At 44.9% G+C, this 24,308-nt stretch overlaps 1 protein-coding gene across 1 annotated transcript in view; it reads right to left on the bottom strand.

The window, feature by feature from the left end:
- The window catches only part of odad2 (outer dynein arm docking complex subunit 2), a 469,867-nt gene that overhangs the window by 101,134 nt on the left and 344,425 nt on the right, over positions 1-24,308 (bottom strand). The window contains exon 18 of the mRNA XM_041183936.1: positions 7,425-7,613. Within this exon, the coding sequence (XP_041039870.1) occupies positions 7,425-7,613 (189 nt within the window). The remainder of the gene's footprint in view (positions 1-7,424; positions 7,614-24,308) is intronic.

The raw sequence follows: 24,308 nt of genomic DNA, 5'->3' as shown, positions 1-24,308 counted from the left end.
GGAAGTGTTTGGCTGAGACAAATCTGCACTACAGGCAGAGTCAAGAGAATTTATAATGGGGAGTAGAGAAATGGCAGAAAAATTAAATGATTACTTTGTGCCTGTCTTCACTGAGGAAGATACAAGTATTCTCCTAGAATTAAAGATCCAAAGCATTAGGGAGAATAAGGAATTGAAGGAAATTAGTATTAATAAGAAGGTTGTATTGAAGAAATTAATGGGACTGAAGGCTGATAAGACCATGGAACCTGGTATTCCACATCCCAGGGTATTGAAAGAGGTAGCCATGGAGATAGCGGATGCATTGGTGATCATCTTTCAAAGTTCTATAGATTCTGGAACAGTTCCTGCAGATTTGAAGGTAGCAAATGTCAACCCACATTTAAGAAGGGAGGGAATGAGAAAACAAGGAACTGTAGACTGTAAGCCTTACATCAGTAGTAGGGAAAACAATAAAATCTAACCTAAAGGATGTAATAAATGGACACTTAGATAATGATTTGATTGGGCATTGGCAACATGGATTTATGAATGGGATATTATGTTTGACAAGCCTGTTGGAGTTTTTTTGAGGATGTTACTAACAGTTGAAAAAGGGGGAGTCAGTGGACATAGTATACTTGGATTTTCAGAAGGCTTTTGATAAAGCACTATGCATGAGGTTGGTTATCAAAATTAAAGCACATGGGTTAGGAGGTAGTATACTGGCATGGATTAAGGATTGGTTAACAGGCAGAAAACAGATTAGGATTAAACGGGTCATTCTCACACTGGCAGGCTGTGACTGGTAGGGTATCGCAAAGATCAGTACTTGGGCCCCAGCTGTTCACAATATATATCAATGAGTTGGATGGGGGGGACCAAATGTAATATTTCCAAGTTCATGATGACAGAAAGCTAGGTGGGAATGTGTGTTGTGAGGAAGATGCAAAGTGGCTTCAAAGAGATTTGGACAGACTTAGTGAGTGGGCAAGAACATGACAGATGGAATACAATGTGGAAAAGTGTGAGGTTGTCCCTTTTGGTAGGAGGAACAGATGTGCAAAGTATTTCTTACATGGTGAGAGCTTAGTAAGTGTAGATGTACAAAGGGACCTGCGTGTCCTATCAATAATCACTGAAAGCTAACATGCAGGTGCTGCAAGCTACTCGGAAGGCTAATGGTATGTTAGCCTTTATCACAAGAGGATTTGAATACAGGAGTAGGGAAGTCTTCTATCAATTGTATAGAACTTTGGTTATACTGCAGCTGAAGTACTGTGTGCAGTTTTGATCCCCTTATCATGGAAAGGATGTTATTGCTATAGAGGGAGTGCAATGAAGGTTCACCAGACTTGTCCCCAGGAAGGCAGGTTTGTCCTATGAAGAGAGATTTGGATAACTGGGCCTGTATTCTCCATAGTTTTGAAGAATGAGAGGTGATCTCTTTGAAACTTGCAAAATACTTGAAAGGATGGACAGGGTAGATGCAGGTAAAAAGTTTCCTTTGGTTGGGAAGTCTAGAGTCAGGTGGCACAATTTCAAAATAAGGAGGGGAGCCATTTAGGATTGGTGATGAGGAGAATTTTTTTTACTCAAGAGGGGTGCGAATCTTTGGAATTCTCTATCCCAGAGGGCTGTGGAAGTTCAGTCATTGAATATGTTTAAAACAGAGGTTGACAGATTTTTAAATGCCAATCCCATAAAGGGATATGGGGATAGTGTAGTGGGGAGGGGGAGGGGGGGGTGGCGGTGGGGGGGTTAAAAATTGAAGTGGATGATCTAATATGATTGTATTGAATGGTGGAGCAGGCACAATGGGCTGAATGGCCTACTCCTGCTCCTTTGTTCCTATACGGTCTCCTAGGTGGATGCTAATGGGAGGACTCCAAGAAATCTCATACCTTGGAGAACAGTGGGAACACTGAGCAGAATCAGTGAATTCCTGAAAGCTGTGGCACACCTTGGTTTAATTAAGTTCTGTTCTTGGGTTCATGATAAACTAAATTATCTGTGCGTTTGTCACCTAAGTCCCCACTGTTTCTACCTTTTCACCATTTCCCCAAATACCTTATCCTGTTTAGGTCCAAAGTTGATGACTTCACATTTGCCTACAGTTTTCCCCATTTACTTCATCTATCAATATCTCTGTAATTGATTATTGATAAGATCATGGCTGATCATCCACTTCAAATTCACCCCTCCTCACCCTCCCCCCACCCCCCCACCACCCCCACAATATCCTTTTACGGGATTGGTATTTAGAAATCTTGTCAATCTGTTTTAAACAATGCTTACAATACTGTCTATCTTTGAATCATCGGTAAATTTGAACATGTGACTTTCCATCCCATCATCTAAGTCATTAATGAATACAGTGAATAGTTGATTGTGGGCAGGATCTTTAGGGCAGGGTGGGGCCCACTCGCCAACCCGTAAAATGACACGAGATGACATCAAGCAGAGCTCCGTTTTCAGGTCAGCATGGGCGCAGCTGAATCAGCTGTGCGCCTGTCAATGGCCTATTGAGGCCATTTAAAAAGTCATTAACCTAATTAATGGATCTGCCTGTCCAACCTTAGGGTTGGCAGGCAGGCCAGGAGCCCTGGCGGGCTTCAGAAAAAGCATAAAACCTCATCCACGGGTGGGATGAGGTCTCATGAAGTTTTTTAAAAATTTAATAAATGTTTCAGTTAAAGTGATGGACATGTCCCAACTCACATGACAGTGTCACGTGCGGGGACATGTCAGGGAAATTTCACTTTTGTACCTTTTAACATTTGTAAATTTGGAGTTGATCTCCCTGAGGCAGCACTTAGCCTCAGGGAGATCAGTGGGCTCTTTTGCACGCGTGCGCGAAAGAGTGCACTCCTGGCTGAAGGAGTCCCCCTCCATCTGCACAGGGAGTGCATAGTACTTCCTGGCAGATGTCACGCTGGGCGGGCCTTAATTGGCCCGCCCACGTAAGATGGCGGTGCACCCCCACCTGCTCCTGCACTTCCGCCCTGATGGGGGGAAAATTCTTCCCTATGTCTGGGGATTGGGTTGCGCGGTTAGAGTTACAGAGATTAGACACTATCACAGTTCTGGTGTAAATTTCTGGTTAAGTAGTGCGTATCTAGCCCAAATCTCTGACTCAGATCAGTAGTCGAGACATTCCAAGGTCCTGGGGCAATATAAATCAGCCCATCAGAAGCTTAAACTTCTCAGGCAGTTAAAGTGTAGGTGCGTGTGTCAGGACTTCCTCAGGGTTCCAACGTGCATCAGCAGCATAAGTTCAGTGTACTGCTGCTCCTGATACTGAAAGATCTGGCCTAATATAAATAACATTCATAGACATCACTCTGTCTACTGCTTTGAATTTTTCGAAGATATGAATAATCAGATTAGTCAGGCATGACCTACCCTTTACAAATCTATGACAGCTCTCTCTAATCAGTTAATAATTTTTCGGGTGTTCAGTCATCCCATCCTTAATTTATAGAGTCTAGCATTTTCCAACAACAGATGTCAGGCTTACTAGTCTATAAACGCCCATCTCAAAGAAATTGACTTTCATTTAGATATTCATTTCAGATGGAGGAAACATTCTGCAAATGGCAGATGAAGTTCAGTGCAGAGAAGCGTGAGGTGATTCATTTTGGCAGGGAGAATATGGAGAGACAGTATAAAATAAAGGGAGAAACTCTAAAGGAGGTGCAGGAATAGGGGGACCTAACTGTATATGTACATAATTCATTGAAGATAGGGCATTTTGAGAGAACAGTTAATAAAGTCTAAGATACTAAATGCTTTATTAAAAGGGGTATTGAGTACAAGAGTAAGGAGGTCATGTTGAACTTGTAATAAGACACTAGTTAGGCCGCATTAGGAGCATAGCGTCCAGTTCTGGGTACCATACTTGAAGGATGTGAAAGAATTGCAGAGAGTACAGAAGAGAATCACAAGAATGATTCCAGGGATAATGAACCATAGCTATGGAGATAGATTGGAGAGGTTGGGACTGTTTTACTTGGAGAAAAGAAGGCTGAGAGGAGACTTGATAGAGGTAGTCAAGATCTCGAGGGGTATGGATAAGGTAAATAGTGAGAAACTGTACCCATCAAAGAGATCATCAAGAGCTAAAAGACACAGATGCAAAATAATTGGCAAAAGGAGTAAAAGTGAAGAGAGGAAACATTTTTTCACCCAGGTGGTGGCTGGAGTCTGGAACAAACTTCCTGAGAGGGTGGTGGAGGAAGGCTAGATTTGAGATATTCAAAAGGGAATTGGACTGCTATCTGAAAAGAGAGAATGTGCAAGGTTATAGGGGTAAGGCAAGGGAGTGGGACTAGGATGCTCTTTCAGAGAACCGGTGCAGACCCGGTGGGCCAAATGGTCTCCTTCTGCACTGTAAAGATTCTGTAATTTTTTTTTTAACATTTTGGTAAACAGGACACCATTTCTATACGACAAAATGAGAGTCCGGTTTCGTAAGGAAATTAGTTGAGGCAGTCCCTGATTTTAAATGATACAAATAAAACATTAGATCAGTAGTATTTCAGTAATTCTTTTGTCAACATCATTTTATCACAGTTCTGCTGGCACCTAGGTTTTTATGAGAGTTGACGTTTCGAGTCCTCATGACCCTTCGACAGAACTTGAGTTCGAGTCCAAGAAAGAGTTGAAATATAAGCTGGTTTAAGGTGTGTGTGTGGGGGGCGGAGAGAGAGAGAGAGAGAGAGGTGGAGGGGGGGCGTGTGGTTGTAGGGACAAACAAGCAGTGATAGAAGCAGATCATCAAAAGATGTCAACAACAATAGTACAAAAGAACACATAGGTGTTAAAGTTGGTGATATTATCTCTTTCTTGGACTCGAACTCAAGTTCTGTCGAAGGGTCATGAGGACTCCAAACGTCAACTCTTTTCTTTTCCGCCGATGCTGCCAGACCTGCTGAGTTTTTCCAGGTAATTCTGTTTTTGTTTTTGTTTTGGATTTCCAGCATCCGCAGTTTTTTTGTTTTTACCTAGGTTTTTATGTATTGTTGTGTCAATTGTTCAATTTTGTTTTTGCCCCCAACAACATTACTGGCACTAATACATTTTCCAGTGTGAAGCCCTCTATCTGAGGTTTTTTGGGGAAAAGGGAGAACTTAGAAATGAGTGCTAGGTAGCTCTGGGTACACAAGAGATACCCCATGCTCACCCACCAGTACCCTCACACCATTTGACTAGAACTCAATTTGTCAGAATACTGTTGCATGCAGAGTGATCCTCTTCCAAAGAAAGATACTTTACAGTGCATATTAGCTTTAGATGTCCTTGGAGCTCTGTAATTAGCTTTGTACTGATCTGGATCCTGTGAAAACATTGACAGGTAGGTGTGATAATGCCTGTAGACATTGAAGTCAATGGGATTAAAGGGTTAATGGCGGCATTGATACAAAGTGGCTAAGGGACAGCAGGCAAAGAGTATGACTGTTTTTCAGACTGAAAAAAATTCAATCAGGTTTGTCAAGCATGACCTACTCTTTGCTCAGGTATGGGTATTAGGAGCATTGCTCTTTTTGATAAATATTAATGACCTGGAAAGTCACTGCAGGATCACTTTGGAGGCAATAACACATTGGGTAGGTGACCCAACACATAACTTTCTGGCATTCCCCATCGTTCCACCTCCAAAGCCTCCTCTGCCCGGCTGATAAGATTTCACCCATTAACTTGTTTCATTTTCCACAGATGTTACCTGATCTGCGGAGCATTTCCAGCATTTTGTATTTTTATTTCGGATTTCCAGTATCTGCAGTATTTTGCTTTAGTATGACTAAGTAATCTGTTGTTTATTTTAGTGCTATGCACAGATTAGTCTTTAATTCTTTCAAGGGGGTTTTGGAGTAAGCAATAACTGAATGGACAATCAACAAGGAATTCAAGTTGAAGGTTAGAAAGTTAGGAATAAGACGGCATGGTAGTTAAAGATTTTCTTACAAAGGCCTGTGAAACTAGTTATAAAGGAAAGCCATTGAGCCAAATAATACAAAATTCAAAAGCAACCGTAGCTGATTTTATATTGTTGCAGGAACAGTGCCTCAAAACTTAGGCTTGAGTCTGTGCCAGATATTGGATCTTGCTGGTTTTCAGGTCGGGCGGTTTGGGCCGGGTTGGGTCAAGTGTTGCTCAGACTACTCAAAGTGTGGGACAAGACAGGCTTGTGAAGTCGATAGCTAGTTGGTGTGCCACCACACCAATGCAGAACCTAACCAAACAAGCCGGTAAGATATTTTCCTCTTGTAATAATAATTAAAATTCATGCATAGCAGGTTTAAAAAATGTCTGGTTTTCTGACGTCGCCATCTTTCGGATAGACAGATTTGAGACACTGTACCTGTAGTACCACCAGCTCCTGACCTAGTAAAGAAACTGGTCATCCCAGTTTCCAGTTTTAAAGAAGTTTGAAAGTTTTCATTGGGGTTACTGCCAACTGTGCAGGATTCTGCTGTCTAATGAGATAGTGCAGAAATATAAAGCAGCCTAGGTGATAAGTGGATGAGCGATATAGCAAGTGATGTGGTTCAGTTAAGATCAATTAAATGGAGCTGCTTGTTGGACTGATTGGCTTTATCTTGTCTTAGAAAAATGTTAAGATGCCTATAAAGTATCTTTTGACGTAATTATTTCCAAGAAATAATAAAAAATTGATGTCCACAGCCATATTTTGAAACAAGGGTTTCTGAAATAAATAAATACTAATACATTTTCATTAATACTAATGAAATTTCCAGCTTTGATTTTAAGTAAATTGAAAGTAGAACCATTGGATTCTGCAGCTCACAAGCCAGCCATATAGCCCATCAAGTGTGTGTTGGTGTTTTCTCCATATAGTCACCTAGTCTAATCCCTCTTGCTCTCTCCCTATCTTCTTTTACTAATCACCTCTTCTAGCAACTATCTAACTCCCTTTTTAAAAATGGTTTCTACTTAAACAGCAGTCTTGACAGAGGAATGCGCATTCTAATTTTACTATTTAATATTTAGCACAGTAAATCATATCTCTACCTGTAGCTATCAGAAAAATTGAACATATTGGGACTCTTCTCTAGAAAAGACTGAGGGTGACCTGTTTGAGATCTTCAAGATTATGAAAAGGGTTTGATATGGTAGATGTGGAGAGGTGGGGCGATCCCAGAAATAGGGGTCATAAATATAAGATAACCACTAATAAAACCAATAGGAAGGAATAATTGATGTAACTAGCAAAGATTCATTAAGGGGAAAGCTAAATAAACATGAAGTTGAAAAGAACATAAGGATATGTTGATGGGGTTAGATAAAGAAGATGGGAGGAGACCTTGGTGGTGTATAAATATCAGTATGGACCTGTTAGTTTAAGTGGCCTGCATCTGTGCTGAAAATATAATGCAATACTATGTAATTCATTTAATAAATGTTATACCAAAGTGACTTACTGTGTATGTTAAACTTGACAACATTGGGACAACTCCATGATCTGTTATAACTGCTAAGTTTTCTTCATCCATGGCTATTTTGGCTAAAGCTGCACAAACACTGGCCAGAACCTCTATGTCGTCAGATTTTAGCAAATTAACAATTAATTCCAGACCACCAACAAAGGAGCGAACCATTTCCCCAGCTTCCTAAAAAAGCAAGCAAGAAGTGTTAAATGCATGCTGAGAGCAAGAATAACAAAATGTGTGGATCAAGCTAACCAAGTCATCAAACAACATCTTGATTGGTAGAAATTTCGATGTACACATTTTTGTTCAAAACTTAAAGCCTTACATTGCTGGTTGTGACATACCAATCTTGAAGTGGGGGCCTCAAACAGGGGGAAGGCACCTTAATTTTATGTGCAGAGATACCTGCTCCTTCCGCTTCCCTCACCAACGATGCCCCCAGCCTGCCTGACTGGCTCTGGCAACCCTGATTCCACTTACCTTGGTTCCAGGGTGGTGTCCATGATGTTGCTTCACGCCAGGAGCAGTCCCAGCAGTGGACACCGCTCCTGATGGGACTGAAGAGCCTGCAGCCCTCTGATTGGCTGGCAGCTCTTGGAGGCGGGATCTCTATCCAAAAAGGGACAGGAGACCCTGTGTCAGGCAATTAATTGCCTGGAGGCCACTATCAGGTCAGAACTCCTGGAAATGGCTCAGATGGGGTTGCCCCTGGCTTTCCAGACTGCCATTGGGCTACCACCACACAGACAATTCAGCCCATATTGTTCTGTGGAGTATTTAATTATCTATTTTTCACATATTCAATAAATCCATTTACGTGTAAAAATATTTTAACTCATTTGTAATTAAATCAATGACTAAATATATTTGGTAATCTAGGAAAAATTAATTTTGTAACCAAAATTAGGGGGAAACGGAAGTTGATGTTCCTTATGCTTGCCCTAAGTTACCTCAAGGCTTTACTATTCCAAGGCACTCCTGGCTACCCGACTTTCCATTTTCTACCCTCTATAATTGGAAGAGCTAAAAATAAGTATGATATCAAGAAATGATCTTGGATCGGGAGATGCAGAATCCAAATAGGTGGAGGTAAGAAATAACAAGGGGAAGAAGGCACTGGTAGGAGTAGTCTATAGGCCCCCTAATAGTAGCTATATTGTTGGACAGAGAATAAATCAAAAGATAATAAGGGCATGTGGGTGACTTTAATCTTCATGTAGATTGGAAAAATCAAATTGGCAGAGGTAGCCACGAACAAGAATTCATAGAGTGGAATTTTCCAAGCCCGCTGGCAGTGGGCGTGATCGGTGCTGTGTAAAAAATAGAAAAAATGGTGGGACCCCCTTCACGATAGCATGGAGGCAGGTCACAATCTTCCACTCAGCCCACTGACAGCAGGCTGCGTTTCTCCCGATCAGTCGGTAGGGAGCTAATTGTAATACATTAGCATATAATTAAAAAGCCATCCCGCCAGGCTCTTGGAACCTCGCCGTATCGTCCATCCACGATGGTGGGAAAGGACGCCGACAGGTTTCACAACAGCACGCAGGCGACGTGCACTTGGCAGCCTTCACTTTGGGGGAACTGAGGTGAGTGAGCAGCAGCATTCACTGTGGCTCGCCTATTGTTTACAGGCCTCAGGGGCGCTGAGGGGCGAGGGAAACTGATGCCTGGCCCCACAGATGACTGATGAGGTGGGGGGTGGGGTGTTGCCTGGGGACGAGTGTTGGCCAACCTCAGAGGTGACTGCTGAGATGGGGCGGGGGGGAGTCTGGGGGCAAGTGCTGGACAGCCTCGGAGGCAACTGCTGAGGCGGGGGGGGGTGGTTAAGTGCTGCCCTGATGCTGCATCCCGTGCGCAGGCTATCAAGGTTTGGGGCAGGGTAAGCGAGAGAAATGGCCAAGCATTAGGGACATCTGTATAAAATGACCATGCCTCTGCAACTAAGACAAATCAGGCGCAGCCACAGTGATATGATTGGGGTAAGGCTCTAGCCTTCTCACCCATGCAAGCATGGCAGAGGCATCAAAGGGTCACCATGTTCTCCAGATCTTGCCCCCACCCCCTGCCCCCTGGCCCAGACTTCGAGTCCTCCATCACTTTATTGGAGCATGCAGCAGTTGGACTGCACACGTTGTACAATCTCCTCGCCAATGCTGGCCACGTAGCAGTTGCAGCTGGAGGCGCTCACAGCCCCTTGCAATCTCAGCATCCTGGTTTGAATCAATGTCCCCCATTTTGCAGGTTGACAGGGCAGCCATGCAGTGCACTCATGTCTGACCATCTGAGGGGTGACCAGCACTCCCTGGGAAGCATTAAGGGGTGGTCACACAGGGTCAGGAAAGGTGCTAAGTACAGCCATGATAACCACGTCTCTCGCTCTTTCATGTTGCAGGTTCATGGATCCTGGTGACCTAGCTGTATGCCTGATGGCCTACAGAGAATGTAGAAGGCGGAGGAGAGAGCGACTGAGGCACCTGGTCACGCAAAGGCAGGAGCAGCAACCACATGAAGAAGGGGAAGCAGGGGCTCCCGCATGTGCTGCCCAGGAGCAAGAGCAAGCCATGGCTGGTCGGCATCTAGCGTCACCCAGGGTCTATAGATGCCACCTGCCATTCCTACAGATGACTGAGAACCTGTGTCGCCGATGACGACGCATGTCTAGGAACCCGCTGTGTGGCAGAGGCACCCACCTTGGCCTGTAAAGCTGGATCTGCGGAGGTCACAGGAAGAGGGGAGTCAGATGGGCTGGTCACTCCCAGAGTCACCTGGGTGGATGGTCCCAGAGCATGCACCTGCTGTTCCTCCTCCCTATGGGTGTCCGAGGGCCCCTTGCTGACTCTGTGAGTGGAAGGGGTAGCTGGTGAGAGATAGAGCTGCTCAGCACCACTCTCATGTACAAAATGTTGGAGGCCAACTATGGCGTCAGTGATGGGTTAAGCTCGTGCAGCAGTGCAGGTGTGACATCCTGGACTAAGATCTCCTTGGCGACCGCCATCCTGCCAGTGTTGACCTTGGTGCGTTGCAATGCCGGTGCTATCACCTCAGCCTGAAGACGGACGGACTCCTCCATCTTGCCTTGCAATCTGAGGAGTGCAGCGGGCATCCCTTCCTGATGTTCCCGAGTGTGCCTTTGTAGCTCCAGCAACTGTGCCTAGGCCAAGTCCAGAGGCTCTTCATCTGACACGGACTCAGCAATGTTCTGGCCTCCAGCAGTCCTTGGAGTGCCGGGGACCTGGGAAGTCCTTGCCTCTGCCTGCTGTGGATCAGAAAGTATGATGTGCTCACCAGATTGTGGTCCCGAGGCTACTCTAAAGCTAAGTCCCACCGAGGTATGTGTCTTTGCGCTGGTGGAAGGTGTGGATGAATGCTGTGACAGGACTTAAGAAAGGGTGCCTTCAGATTCCTCTTCAGATATTTCTTCGCAGCTTGCTTGGAGGCTCTGGGCCGTGGACTCTGACTGCTGCTTCCCAGATGTGCCTGCGAAAGCAAGGGGAGATGCATGTCAGTGCCTGTGAATGAGGACACATCACTCACGGCATGGTTATCTGATGGATGTTGCACTGCTGAATCATCACTTGGTAGAGCAGCGCTGACCAAGCCATCAGCACAGGACCGGTCCCAGTCATCGCTGGCCAACTGGATGGCTCTGTTTTCAAATTCTGTGAAAACTTTGAACTCCAGCATCCCTCCACCTGTCTGTGAGCTTTCCCTCCTGTCGTGAGCCAGTTAGTTCTGCATCGATAGAGATGGGGAGAGTTTATCAGGTCGCCTGCTGGGCCACACGCCTAGCCTGTGTGGGTGGTGAGTGGTCCCATGAGTGGGATGAGAACAATGATGGTATGCGTGAAAGAGTGAATGGTAATGTTCCTTGCATTGGCAGTGAGTGAGGGCCCTGTGGGTATGTGATGGGTTTGTGAGTATGAGAGTCGGGGGTGATGAAAAGAGTGACTTACCCTGGAGGAACGGAGATCATTCATCCTTTTGCAGCATTGGGTGGCTGTACTCTTCTGAAGGGCCTTGCTGTTGACCACTGCTGCCACTGCCTCTCAAGCCAGGTTGGTGACATTGCTCCCCATCCTGCGGCCAGAGTGGGTGTACAGCACATCCCGGCGGGCCTCCACAGCATCCAGCAGTGGCTTGAGGGACCCGTCGTTGAAGCAGGGGGCTGCAACCTTTTTACCTTTGCAGGCCATTTCTCCAAGGCAGCGGTGGTGAGCTGATGGTGACAAGCGCTTTGCTGGTGGCTGCCTTTTAAAGATGGCGGCTGGCATGATGCAACAGCGGGGTGACAGTGAGAGAGCAAATGAGGGCCCGACCGACATGGAAACTGCATGTTACGCAGGAATGAATATATAATGAAGCTGGTTCAGGGAGATACTGCATGAAAACCCGCCATTTTCATTGGTGGGTAGGGCTCCATTTTACCCACCCACTATCGCACTTAGTGCAATTCTGGGAAAATCCAGCCCATAGATTGTATTCGGGACAGTTTCCCAGAACATTATGTTGTGGATCCAACCAAGGATCAGGCTATTTTGGATCTGGTAATGAGGCAGGTTTAATAAATGATCTCAGGGTAAAAGGTTCCCTAGGAAACAGTGACCATAACATGGTAGAATTTAGCATTCACTGAGAAACTTGGGTTGGAAACAACTGTGCTAAACTTAAACGAGGATAATTACAAAGGAATGAGATAGAGTTGGTTGGAGTGGACTGGGAAAGGAGTTTCGCAGAAAAGACGATTGATAAACAATGGCAGATGTTTAAGAAAATAGTTCATGACTCACAGCAAAGATATATCCCAGTGAGGAAGAAGGATTCTAGGAAGGGGATAAACCAACCATGGTTACCCAAGGAAGTTAAGGGTAGTATCAAATCAAAAGAAAAAATCATACAATGTGGCAACGATTAGTGGTAAGCCAGAGGATTGGGAAAGTTTTAAAAATCAACAAAAGATTATAAAATAAAAATAAAGAGGGAGAAAATAAACTTGAGGGTCAACTAGCAAGTAATATAAAAACAGACAGTAAGAGCTTCTTTAAATATATACAAAGGAAGAGAGAGACCAAAGTGAACATAGGCCCCTTGGTGAATGAGTCTGGGGAAATAATTATGGGGGAACAGGTAATGGCAGAGGAATTGAATAAATACTTTGCATCAACCTTCATGGGAGAAGGCATGAATAGCATTCCAAAAATACTAAATAATCAAGGGGCAAAAGAGGAGGAGGGAACAAATACAATAACTATCACTAGAGAAAAAGTACTAGGGAAACTAATGAGGCTAAAGGCCGATGTGTCCCCTGGACCTGATCGGTTGCATCCTAGGATACTGAAAGGAAGTAGCTACAGAGATAGTGGGTGCACTGGTAGTAATCTTCCAAGAATCCTTAGATTCTGGAAAAGTCCCAGAGGATTGGAAAACTGCTAATGTAACACATTTATTCAAAATGGGGAGGGAGACAAAAAACAGGTAACTATAGACTGGTTAGCTTAACATCCATCATTGGGAAAATGTTAAGAGTCTATTCTCAAAAACTCACAGACATCTGCAGCACAGAAGGAGTCTATTCAGCCCATTGTGTCTGTGCCGGTCAACAAAGATCTGACTACACTAATCCTGGAGGCTATGGCAACGCAAGTAAATATCTAAATACTTCTTAAATGTTACGAGAGTTTCTGACTCAGCCACCCTTTCAGGCAGTGAGTTCCAGTATCCCAACACCCTCTGGGTGAAAACATTTCTCCTCAAATCCCCTCTTAGCCTTCTACCTCTTACCTTAAATTTATGCCCCCTGGCATCTCTATCAGGTCCCCTCTCAACCTTCTTTGATCCAAGGAAAACAACCCCAGCCTATCCAATCTTTCCTCATAGCTTAGAGCCTCCAGCCCAGGCAAAAACCTGGTAAAACTCTTTTGCACCCTCTCCAGTGCAATCACATCCTTCCTATAATATGGTGACCAGAACTGCAAGCAGTACTCCAGCAGTGGACTAACCAGCATTTTATACAGTTCCAGCATAACCTCTCTACTCTTGTATTCTATGCCTCGGCTAATAAAGGCAAGTGTCCCATATGCCTTCTTAACCACCTTATCTACCTTCCCTGCCAACTTCAGGGATCTATGGATATGCACACCAAGATCCCTCTGATCTTTAGTGCTTTCCAGGGTCCTACCATTCATAGTGTAATCCCTTGCCTTGTTAGGCCTCCGCAAGTGCATTACCTCATACTTTTCCAAGTCAAATTCCATTTGCCACTGCTCTGCCCACCTGGCCAGTCCATTGACATCCTCCTGCAGTTTACGGCTAGCATCCTCACTACTTACTACCCTACTAATTTTCCTGTCATCCGCAAACTTCTTGATCATACCCCCTACATTTAAGTCCGAATCATTTATGTACACCACAAACAACAAGTGCCCTATCACTGAGCCCTGCGGAACCCCACTGGAAACAGACTTCCAGTCACAGAAGCATCCCTCTACCATCACCCTCTGCTTCCTGCCTCTCTGCCAATTTTGGATGCGACATGCCACTTTGCCTTGGATCCCATTGTCTCTTATTTTCTTGACCAGTCTGCCATGAGGGACCTTGTCAAAAGCCTTGCTAAAGTCCAAGTAGACCACAACAAATGCATTACCTTCATCAACATTCCTGGTTACCTCCTCAAAAAATTCAATCAAATTTGTCAAACACGACCTTCCCTTAACAAATCCAGCCTGACTATCCCTGATTAATCCCTGTCTCTCCAAGTGCAGAAAAATTTTGTTCCTCAGAATTCTTTCTAGTAACTTCACCACCACCAAAGTTAGACTGATTGGGCTGTAGTTTCCTGGTCTATCCCTTCCTCCCTTTTTTAATAAAGGGACAACGTTAGCAGTCCTCCAGTCCTCTGGCACCTCACCTTGTGGCCAGAAATGATTTGAAAATTACTGCCAGGGCCCCTGATACCTCTTCCCTTGCCTCCCTTGACAGCCTGGGAACATCTCATCCGGGCCGGCAGAAATATCCACTTTTAAGGCTGCTAAACCTGCTAGGGCCTCCTATCTCTCTCTATGTTAATTTCCTCTAAAGTCTCACAGTCCTCCACCCTGATGTCTATATCTGCGTCATCCTTTTCCATCGTGAAGACCAATGCGACATATTCATTGAGGACTGAACCCACATCTTCCAGATCTGCACACAGATAACCTCTATTGTACCTAACTGGCCCTACTCTTTCCCTAGATATTCTCTTGCTCTTTATAGATTTAAAAAAACCCCTTTGGGTTTTCCTTTATTCTACCCACCAATGTTTTCTCATGCGCTCTCTTAGCTTTCCTAATTTCTTTTTTAAGCTCCCTTCTGCACTTTTTACACTCCTCTAAGGACTACAGTATTGAGCCCTCGGTATCTGCCATAAGCTTCTATTTTTTAATAAATCCTAACCTTTATGTCCCTTGATGTTCATGGTTCTCTGGAGTTGGGGCCTCCCCTTTGTCTTTACGGGAACATATTTGCCCTGTACTCTCGCTAGTTCTTCCCTAAATGCCTCCCACTGCTCTGACATAGTTTTATCTGCAAGAAGCTGCTCCCAGTCCACTTATGCCAAATCGCATCTCATCTTAGTGAAATTAGCCTTTCCCCAGTTTAGAACTTTTATTCCTGGCCCAACCTTATCCTTTTCTATAACTATCCTAAATCTAACTGAGATATGGGGCAGAATTTTGCACTTGATGGGCGGGCGGGCAGGCCCCACCAGCTTGGCGGCGGGCAGGCGGGCAGCCGATTGCCGTCGCCGAAACGGGCCCCTGCCGCCATTTTAAGTGGGCGGGCCAATTAAGGCCCACCCAGCGGGCCGCCCGACGGGAAGCACTATCTGCTTCCTGTGGGAGGGGTGGGGAGGGATTCCCCAACTGTCAGAGTGTGCTCTTTCGCGCGCATGGCACATCTCCCTGAGGCAAAGTGCTGCCTCAGGGAGATCGCTGAGGGGCTGGCAAATATAAAAAATAGAACAATAAAAAATTCATTAGCATGTCCCCCTCATGTGAAAATGTCACACGAGGTGGGACATGTTAATGAAATAAACAAAAACTTTATTAAACGTTTTAAAAACTGCTATCAAACCTCATCCCGCCACTGTATCAGGTTTGTAAAAAAATCACCTACCCGCTTGCCTGTTGGGCCTGTGCGCCGAGCAGAAGTTTGCACAGGCCCCTCAAAATCATTGACGATTGGCAAGTTAAGGGCCTTAATGAGGCCTTTAACTAATGGCGGGCACGTGTCCCGCTGCATAGCGCGTCAGCTGACCGAAATATTGCGATGCCGCATGCTGACGTCGGGACACTCGCGTGACATTTTAAGCGCTGGCGTGCGGGCTCTGCCACCCGCACGCCAGTCAGAAGATTCTGCCCATGGTCACTATCTCCAAAATGCTCCCTTACTGATACACCTTCCACCTGCCTGGGCTCTTTTCTGAATATTAGGTCCAGAACTGCCTCCTCCCTTGTTGGGCTTTCTACATACTGGCTGAAGAAGTTCTCCTGGATGCGACTTAAGAATTTTTCTCCTTCCCTACCTTGCACACTAAAACTATTCCAGTTAATATTTGGATAGTTAAAATCCCCTACCATAACCACCCTATTATTCTGACACTTTTCTGAAATTTGATTACATATTTGATCCTCTATCTCTCCCTGACTGTTTGGGGGTCTACAGTACACACCAAACAGCGTGTTTGCCCCTTTTGTGTTTTTACTTCTACCCATATGGTTTCATTTGATGTTCCTTCCAAGGTATCATCCCTCCTCACTGCTATAATCGATTCCTTGATCAAAATTTCAATCCCCCCTCCTCTTCTATCCCCCTCTCTATCTCATCTAAATATCCTATAACCAGGAATGTTGAGCTGCCAATCCTGCCCTTCTTTTAGCCAAGTCCCAGTCATAGCTATGATATCATACTCCCACGGGTCTATCTGTACCCTCAGCTCATCTGCCTTATTCCTCAGGCTCCTTACATTAAAATATATTTCATTTAACGTTAAACTCACTTTTTTCTAATCTAGCCATCTATTGTAAGGGATGTAATAGCAGAGCATTTAGAAATGCATAATATAATCAGGAGAGTCAGCATGGCTTCATGAAGGGGAAATCACGCCCGACAAATGTATTAGAATTCTTTGAGGAGGTAACAAGCAGGGTAGGTAAAGGGGAACCAGTAGATATAATATATTTGGACTTCCAATAAGTGTTCGATAACCTACCACACATAAGGCTACTTAATAAGATAAGAGCCCATGGTGTTGGGGGTAGTATATTAGCATAGATAGAAGACTGGCTAACTAATTGAAGACAGAGAGTTGGGATAAGGAGGGGCATTTTCAGGATGGCAAGCTATAACTAGTGGAGTGCCATAGGGATCAGTGCTGGGGCCACAATTATTTACAATATATATTGATGACTTAGATGAGGGAAGTGAATATACTATTGCCAAGTTTATGGATGACACAAAAATAGATGGGAAGGCAAGTGGTGAGGATGACACAAGGAGTCTACTGAGGGAATAGACAGGTTAAGGAGTGGGCAAAAACTTGACAGTTGGAATATAACCTGGGAAAATGTGAGGTTATGCACTTTGGCAGGAAGAATAGAGGAGCTGAATATTATTTAAAAGGAGAAAGACTGCAGAAAGCTGCAGCACAAAGCGATTTGAGGGTCCTTGAGCATGAATCCCAAAAAGCTAGCATACCAGTTCAGCAGGTAATAGGGGAGGCAAATGGAATGTTCTTTATTTCAATGGGAATGGAGTGTAAAAATAGGGAAGTCTTGCTAAAACTATACAAGGCACTAGTTAGACCACACCTAGAATACTGTGAACAGTTTTGGTCCCCTTATCTAAGGAAAGATATACTGGTATTGGAGGCAGTCCAAAGAAGGTTTGCTAGGTTCATCCTAGATATGGAGGGATTTTCTTATGAGGAGAGGATGAGTAGGTTGGGTCTGTACTCATTGGAGTTTAGAAGGATGAGAGGTGACCTTATAGAAACAAATAAGATTCTTAGGGGGCTTGACAGGGTAGATGCTGAGAGGTTGTTTCCTCTTGTGGGAAAGTCTAGGATCACAGGGCACAATCTCAGGGTAAGGGATTTAAGACAGAGATGAGGAAGAATTTCTTCTCTCAGAGGGTAGTGAATCTGTGGAATTCTTTAGCACAGAGGGATGTAGAGGCTGGGTCGTTAAGTATATCCATGGCTGAGATAGGCAGATTTTTAATCAGTAAGGGAATCAAGGGTTATGGGGAAAAGACAGGAAAGTGGAGTTGAGGGTTATCAGATTAGACACGATCTCATTGAATGGCGGTGCAGACTCGACGGGTCGAAAGGCCTACTTCTGCTCTTATGTCTTATGGTCTAAATGTATATGTACTTTATGGGCAGGATTTTCAGCTCGGCATACAGGTGCGCGCATGACATGCACGAGCGTAAAATAGCACGCGATGTCCCAACATCATCACGTGCTTGTGTGATATTTCAGTTGGAGGGTGCATGGGGAGTCGGCAACAAGCCCGCCAACAATTAAGAGGGCTGTTAAGCCCAATAAGAAATTAATTAAAGTGAATTTTTCCCTTCCTGGGCAGGTGAAAAGGCAAAGCAGCCTTTGGATTTTTGAGGAAACCTCATTCCTGGGTGGGATGAGGTTTCCGATGTTAATAAAAAATAAAATAAAAAATTCAAAATCTCATTTTTAACATGCCGCTGCTCGTGACAGAGTCACATGAGGCCACATGTTTGCCTTAATTTTAAAATCTTTATTTTTAATGTTATGAATCTTCAGCTCCCTGAGGCAGTTCCATGCTTTCAGGGAACTTTCACTGAGCACACCCACGCGCATGCGCTGACTTCCACACTCACCTTCTTTCCACCCCCCACCCAGGCAGCACTGAGTGTTTCAGTGCATGAGTCACACTGGCTGGCCGTTAATTGGCCAGCCAGTTGGAAATTGTTGGGGCCCAGTTGCGGGCGATGGTCAGTTTCGTGGCCGTTCCTGGATCCGTCTGCCCTGCCCACCCGACGAGGTAAAAATCCTGTCCTATGTATTATTATGTGGCAGGTGATGTGTGCCAAGCGGAACAAATCCACAAGGGGAACTTGGCCACGCTATCACAGAATTACACAGTGCAGAAGAGGCCCTTTGGCCCATCGAGTCTGCACCAACACATGACAAACACCTGACCTACCTATCTAATCTCATTTACCAGCACTTGGCCCATAGCCTTGAATGTTATGATGTGCCAAGTGCTCATCCAGGTACTTTTTAAAGGATGTGAGGCAATCCACATCCACCACCCACCCAGGCAGCACATTCTAGACCGTCACCACCCTCTGAGTAAAAATGTTTTTCCTCACATCCCCTCTAAACCCCCTGCCCCTCAACTTGAACTTGTGTCCCCTCGTGACTGACCCTTCAACTAAGGGGAACAGCTGCTCCCTATCCACCCTGTCCATGCCCCTTATAATCTTCTACACCTCGATCAGGTCACCCCTTAGTCTTCTCTGCTCCAATGAAAACAACCCAAGTCTATCCAACCTCTCTTCATAACTTAAATGTTTCATTCCAGGCAACATCCTGGTGAATCTCCTCTGCACCCCTTCCAGTGCAATCACATCCTTCCTATAATGTGGCGACCAGAACTGCACACAGTACTCCAGCTGTGGCCTCACCAAGGTTCTATACAACTCAAACATGACCTCCCTACTTTTGTAATCTATGCCTCAATTGATAAAAGCAAGTGTCCCAAATGCCTTTTTCACCAACCCACTAACATGCCCCTTCGCCTTCAAAGATCTATGGACGCACACGCCAAGGTCCCTTTGTTCCTCAGAATCGCCTCGTGTCATGCCATTCATTGAATACTTACTTGTCAAATTACTCCTTCCGAAGTGTATCACTTCTCACTTTTTGGGGTTAAATTCCATCTGCCACTTATCTGCATGTTTGACCATCCCGACTATATCTTCCTGTAGCCCAAGACACTCAACCTCACTGTTAACCACCCGGCCAATCTTTGTGTCATCCGCAAACTTACTAATCCTACACCCCACATAGTCATCTATGTCGTTTATATAAAGGACAAATAATAGGGGACCCAGCACAGATCCCTGTGGTACGGCACTGTACATAGGCTTCCAGTCACTAAAGCAGCCTTCTGACATCACCCTCTGTCTCCTACAGCTAAGCCAATTTTGAATCTACCTTATCAAATTACCCTGTATTCCATGTGCATTTGCCTTCTTTATAAGTCTCCCATGTGGGACCTTGTCAAAGGCTTTGCTGAAATCCATATAAACTACATCAACTGCACTACCCTCATCTACACACCTGGTCACCTCCTCAAAAAATTCAATCAACTTTGTTAGGCATGATCTCCCTCTGACAAAGCCATGCTAACTATCCCTGATCAAACCTTGTCTCTCCAAGTAGAGATAGATACTTTCCTTCAGAATTTTCTCCAATAGTTTCCCTTCCACTGATGTGAGACTCACTGGTCTGTAGTTCCCTTGTTTATCTCTACAACCCTTCTTAAATAGCGGAACCACATTAGCTGTTCTCCAGTCCTCTGGCACCTCCCCCGTGGCCAGAGAGGAATTAAAAATTTGGGTCAGAGCCCCTGCAATCTCCTCTCTTGCCTCCCTCAGCAGTCTGGGACACAAATCATCCAGTCCTGGAAATTTGTCCACTTTTAAGCCTGCCAACACCTCCAATACCTTGTCACTCCCTATATCAATTTGCTCAAGAACCTCGCAGTCCCTCTCCCCGAGTTCCATGCCTTCATCCTCATTCTCTTGGGTGAAGACGGATGTGAAGTATTTGTTCAACACTCTAGCAATGTCCTCTGGCTCCACCCATAGCTTGCCTCCTTGGTCCCTAATGGGCTCTACTCTTTCCCTGGTTATCCTCTTTCCATTGATATACATAGAATATCTTGGGATTTTCCCTACTTTTACCAGCCAGAGCTTTCTCATATTCCCTCTTTGCTCTCTTAATTGCTTTCTTAAGCTCCACTAATACCTCTGCTGATTTGCTTCCCTTGTACTGCTAAAAGCCTCTCTTTTCCTTCTCATCGTATCCTGAATATCTCTGGTCATCCATGGTTCTCTGGCCTGTTACTCCTTCCTAACATCCTAGAGGGAACATGTTGAGCCTGTACCCTCCCCATTTCCTTTTTGAATGCCCCCCCCCCCCACCCCCCTTCTGTAGATTTCCCTACAAGTAGTTGTTTCTTGTCTATGTTGGCCAGATCCTGCCTTACTTTTACTAAAATCTGCCCTCCCCCAAGCCAAAACATTTTTTTGCAACTTGTCTATTTCTTTGTTCGTAACAAGCTTAAATTGTACCATGTTGTGGTCGCAATCACTAAAAAACTCCCCCACCACCACCTCAGCCACCTGTCCGGCTTCATTCCCCTGAATTAGGTTCAGCACTGCGCCATCCCTTGTTTGACCCTCTACATATTGACCTAAAAAGTTCTCCCGTACACATTTCAAGAAATCCACTCCATCCATGCCCTTAACAATACGTCTATCCCAATTAATGTCGGGAAAGTTGAAATCACCTAATTACCCTATTGTTATTGTTTTTACACACCTCCGCGAATTGTGCATATATTTGCTCCACAATTTCCCACTGACTATCTGGGGATCTATAATAAACACCTAACAATGTTGCTTCCCCTTTTTTATTCCTAGGTGCTACCCACAAAGCTTCATTCGATGCCCCCTCCAAGATATCATCTCTCCTTACTGCAGTAACTGACTATTAACGAATAATGCAATTCCTCCTCCTCTTTTACCCGCTCCCCTGTCTCGCTTGAAGAGGTGACTTGGCAGAGGTTTCAAGATAATGAGAGGTTTTGATAAAGTCAGTAGAGCAAAACTATTCCTTCTTGTAAGTGGATCAATAACCAGAGGTCACAGGTTCCAGACCCTAATGCATCAAACTTAAAGGGATTGCGCAGTGCAACAAGCCAACTATGCAGCAAACAAGTTAGCTCGAACATTGGTGTGAAACAAGCATTCCACTTCCCCTGTCAGTTTCCCAATGAGCATGTTATCTTAAACTAAAGTATTCTCTATGTTCCTCAGCCACTTGGAGCAGGCAGTTGAGGAGGATCCCAGTGATGATCTGAGCTGTAGCAGACAGCAGGAAGACTCCTCTGTAGTTATTGCAATCAGACTTGTCTCCCTTCTTAAATATAGTCACAATCACAATGTCCCTGAGATCCCCTGGCATGCACTCTTCTTCCTAGATGAGGGATGTGAGTTTGTTCAGCTTTGCCAGGAATGTATCTCCACCATGTTTCAGAATTTCAGCAGGGATTCCATCTGCTCCAGGGGCTCTGTTGTTTTTCAGCTGTCAAAGGACTTTTTCAGCTTCACTCTGGGGGGTAGCGCCATGACCGAGCCGGAGGGGTATTGAGGAATAGAATTGAGGATGTTTGTGTTGCAGACAGAGTGTCGGTTGAGGACCTCTTCAGAAGGGTTCTTCAAAACTTGTTCCAGAATTACAGTGCGGTTTTCACCCATTAAGATGATCTTGATCTTCATGATCTTCACTGCGAGGCATATTCAAGGAAAGTGCAAAGAACAGCACCAACTGCTCTACATGATCTTTTTCAATCTCACTCTGTCAACCACAAAGACTTAAGGAGTCTCCTGCTCAAATTTGGCTGCCCTCAGAAATTTGTCATCATCTTCTACCTATTCCATAATGACGTGCAAGCTGTGATCCTCACCAACAGAACCACCACAAACCCTATCTCACTCTAAACTGGGGTCAAACAAGGCTGTGTCATTGCACCAGCTCTCTTCTCCATTTTCCTCGCTGCACTGCTGCACCATACCTTCAGCAAATTACCCACAGCTATGATGATAATCTACAGAACAGATGGGAAACTGTTCAACCTATGCCACCTTCAATCCAAAACCAAAACCACTCCAACTTCAGTCATAGAGCTTCTGTATGCAGTTGACACTTGTGTGTGCACTCACTCAGAAGCTGAGCTTGAGGTCATTGTCAAGTCCTTCTCTGAAGCATATGAGAAAATGGGCCTTTCACTAAACATGCGGAAAACTAAGATCCTCTTCCAACCAGGTCCCACAGCACAACACCTCCCTCGTCGATTAAAATCAATGGTGAGGTCCTGGAAAATTAATCATTGCCTCCAATGTGCCAGCTCAGCCTTCAGCCGACTGAGGAAAAGAGTATTTAAAGACCAGAACCTCAAACCTGAAATTTTGGTCGTGGTTTACAGGGCAACAGTGATCTCCATGCTCCTACATTCTTCGGAGTCTTGGGCAACTTACAGCAGGCACCTTAAAGTACTGGGGAAGTACCACCAGTGGTGCCTTCACAAGATCCTCCAAATCCAGTGGCAAAAAAGATGGTTCAACAGCAGCATCCTATCCCAAGCCAATTTGCCTAGCATCGAAGCGCTGATCACTCAAAATCAGCTCCAGTGGGCAGGGCATGTCATTAGTATGCCTAACACAAGATTCCCAAAGCAATTGCTCTACTCACAACTCGGTTGCAGCAAGAGACCCCTAGGTGGACAGTAGAAATGCTTTAGGGATGCCCTCAAATCATCCCTGAAGATGTCATAATACCTGCTGACTCTTGGGAGACCCTGGTTTGTGACCAACCAAAATGGAGAAGGCTCATTCAAGGCTTTGTTGACAACGTGGAGAAGCAAAGTCGAGGTGTCAGAAGCGCACACAAACCTCCAAACAGCCCATCTACCCAACTCTTCAAGCATCACCTACTCCCCATGAGGCAGAGTCTGCAGACCACCCATTGGAGTGATCAGCCATTTTAGAACTTATTGAATCAAAGTGGAAGCAAGTCATCCTCAATCCCGAGGGACTGCCTAAGAAGCTCCCCATGTGTTCAGGTTTTCAAGCCCATCCAACTTTAAGGTTCAAAGAAATTATTAGCTGCTGTATCACTGATGATTTTGCATTCCAATCAAGAGAGGGTAAGCAGTAGATCTAAGGTGACAATGGGAGTTGGGGGAGGTAGAAGTTTCATTTCCTGGGACTCCTTCCCTAATAGCACCATGGGCGTACCTACACCACAAGGACTGCAGCAGTTCAAGAAGGCAGCTCACCACCACCTTTTCAAGGGCAATTAGGGATGGGCAGTAAATGCTGGCATAGCCAACTATACCCACATCTTGTCAAATGAATAAGAAAAAAAAAGCTCAACACCATCCAGGACAAAGCAGTTCAGCTGATTAACAGCTTTTATACCATCTAAAATATCCTGTCTCTCTACACCAGTGCACCATAGCTGCAGTGTTTACAATTTACAGGATGCATTGCAGCAGCTTGTCAAGGCTTGTTAGACAGCATATTTTCAAAAAAAATTCATTCAAGGGATGTGGGATTAGCTGGCTGGGCCATTATCTATTGCCCATCCCTAGTTGCCCTTGAGAAGGTGATGAATCACTGCAGTCCATGTGGTGTAGATATACCCACAGTGCTGTTAGGAAGGGAGTTCCGGGATTTTGACCCAGCGACAGTGAAGGAACAGCGATATATTTCCAAGTCAGTATGGTGAGTGACTGGGAGGGGAACTTCCAGGTGGTAGTGTTCCCATCTATCTGCTGCCCTTGTCCTTCTAGGTGGTAGTGGTCATGGGTTTGGAAGGTGCTGTCTAAGGAGCCTTGGTGAATTCCTACAGTGCATCTTGTAGATGGCACACACTGCTGCTACTGTGCGTCGGTGGTGGAGGGAGTGAATATGGATGTGGTGCCAATCAAGCGGACCACTTTGTCCTTGATAGTGTTCAGCTTCTTCAGTGTGGGAGCTGCACTCATCCAGGTAAGTGGGGAGTA

The sequence above is a fragment of the Carcharodon carcharias genome, chromosome 3 (assembly GCF_017639515.1).
Source record: "Carcharodon carcharias isolate sCarCar2 chromosome 3, sCarCar2.pri, whole genome shotgun sequence".
Classification (NCBI taxonomy): Eukaryota; Metazoa; Chordata; class Chondrichthyes; order Lamniformes; family Lamnidae; genus Carcharodon; species Carcharodon carcharias.
Note: the sequence above shows the minus strand (reverse complement) of the source record. Positions and strands in the feature narration are given on the sequence as shown.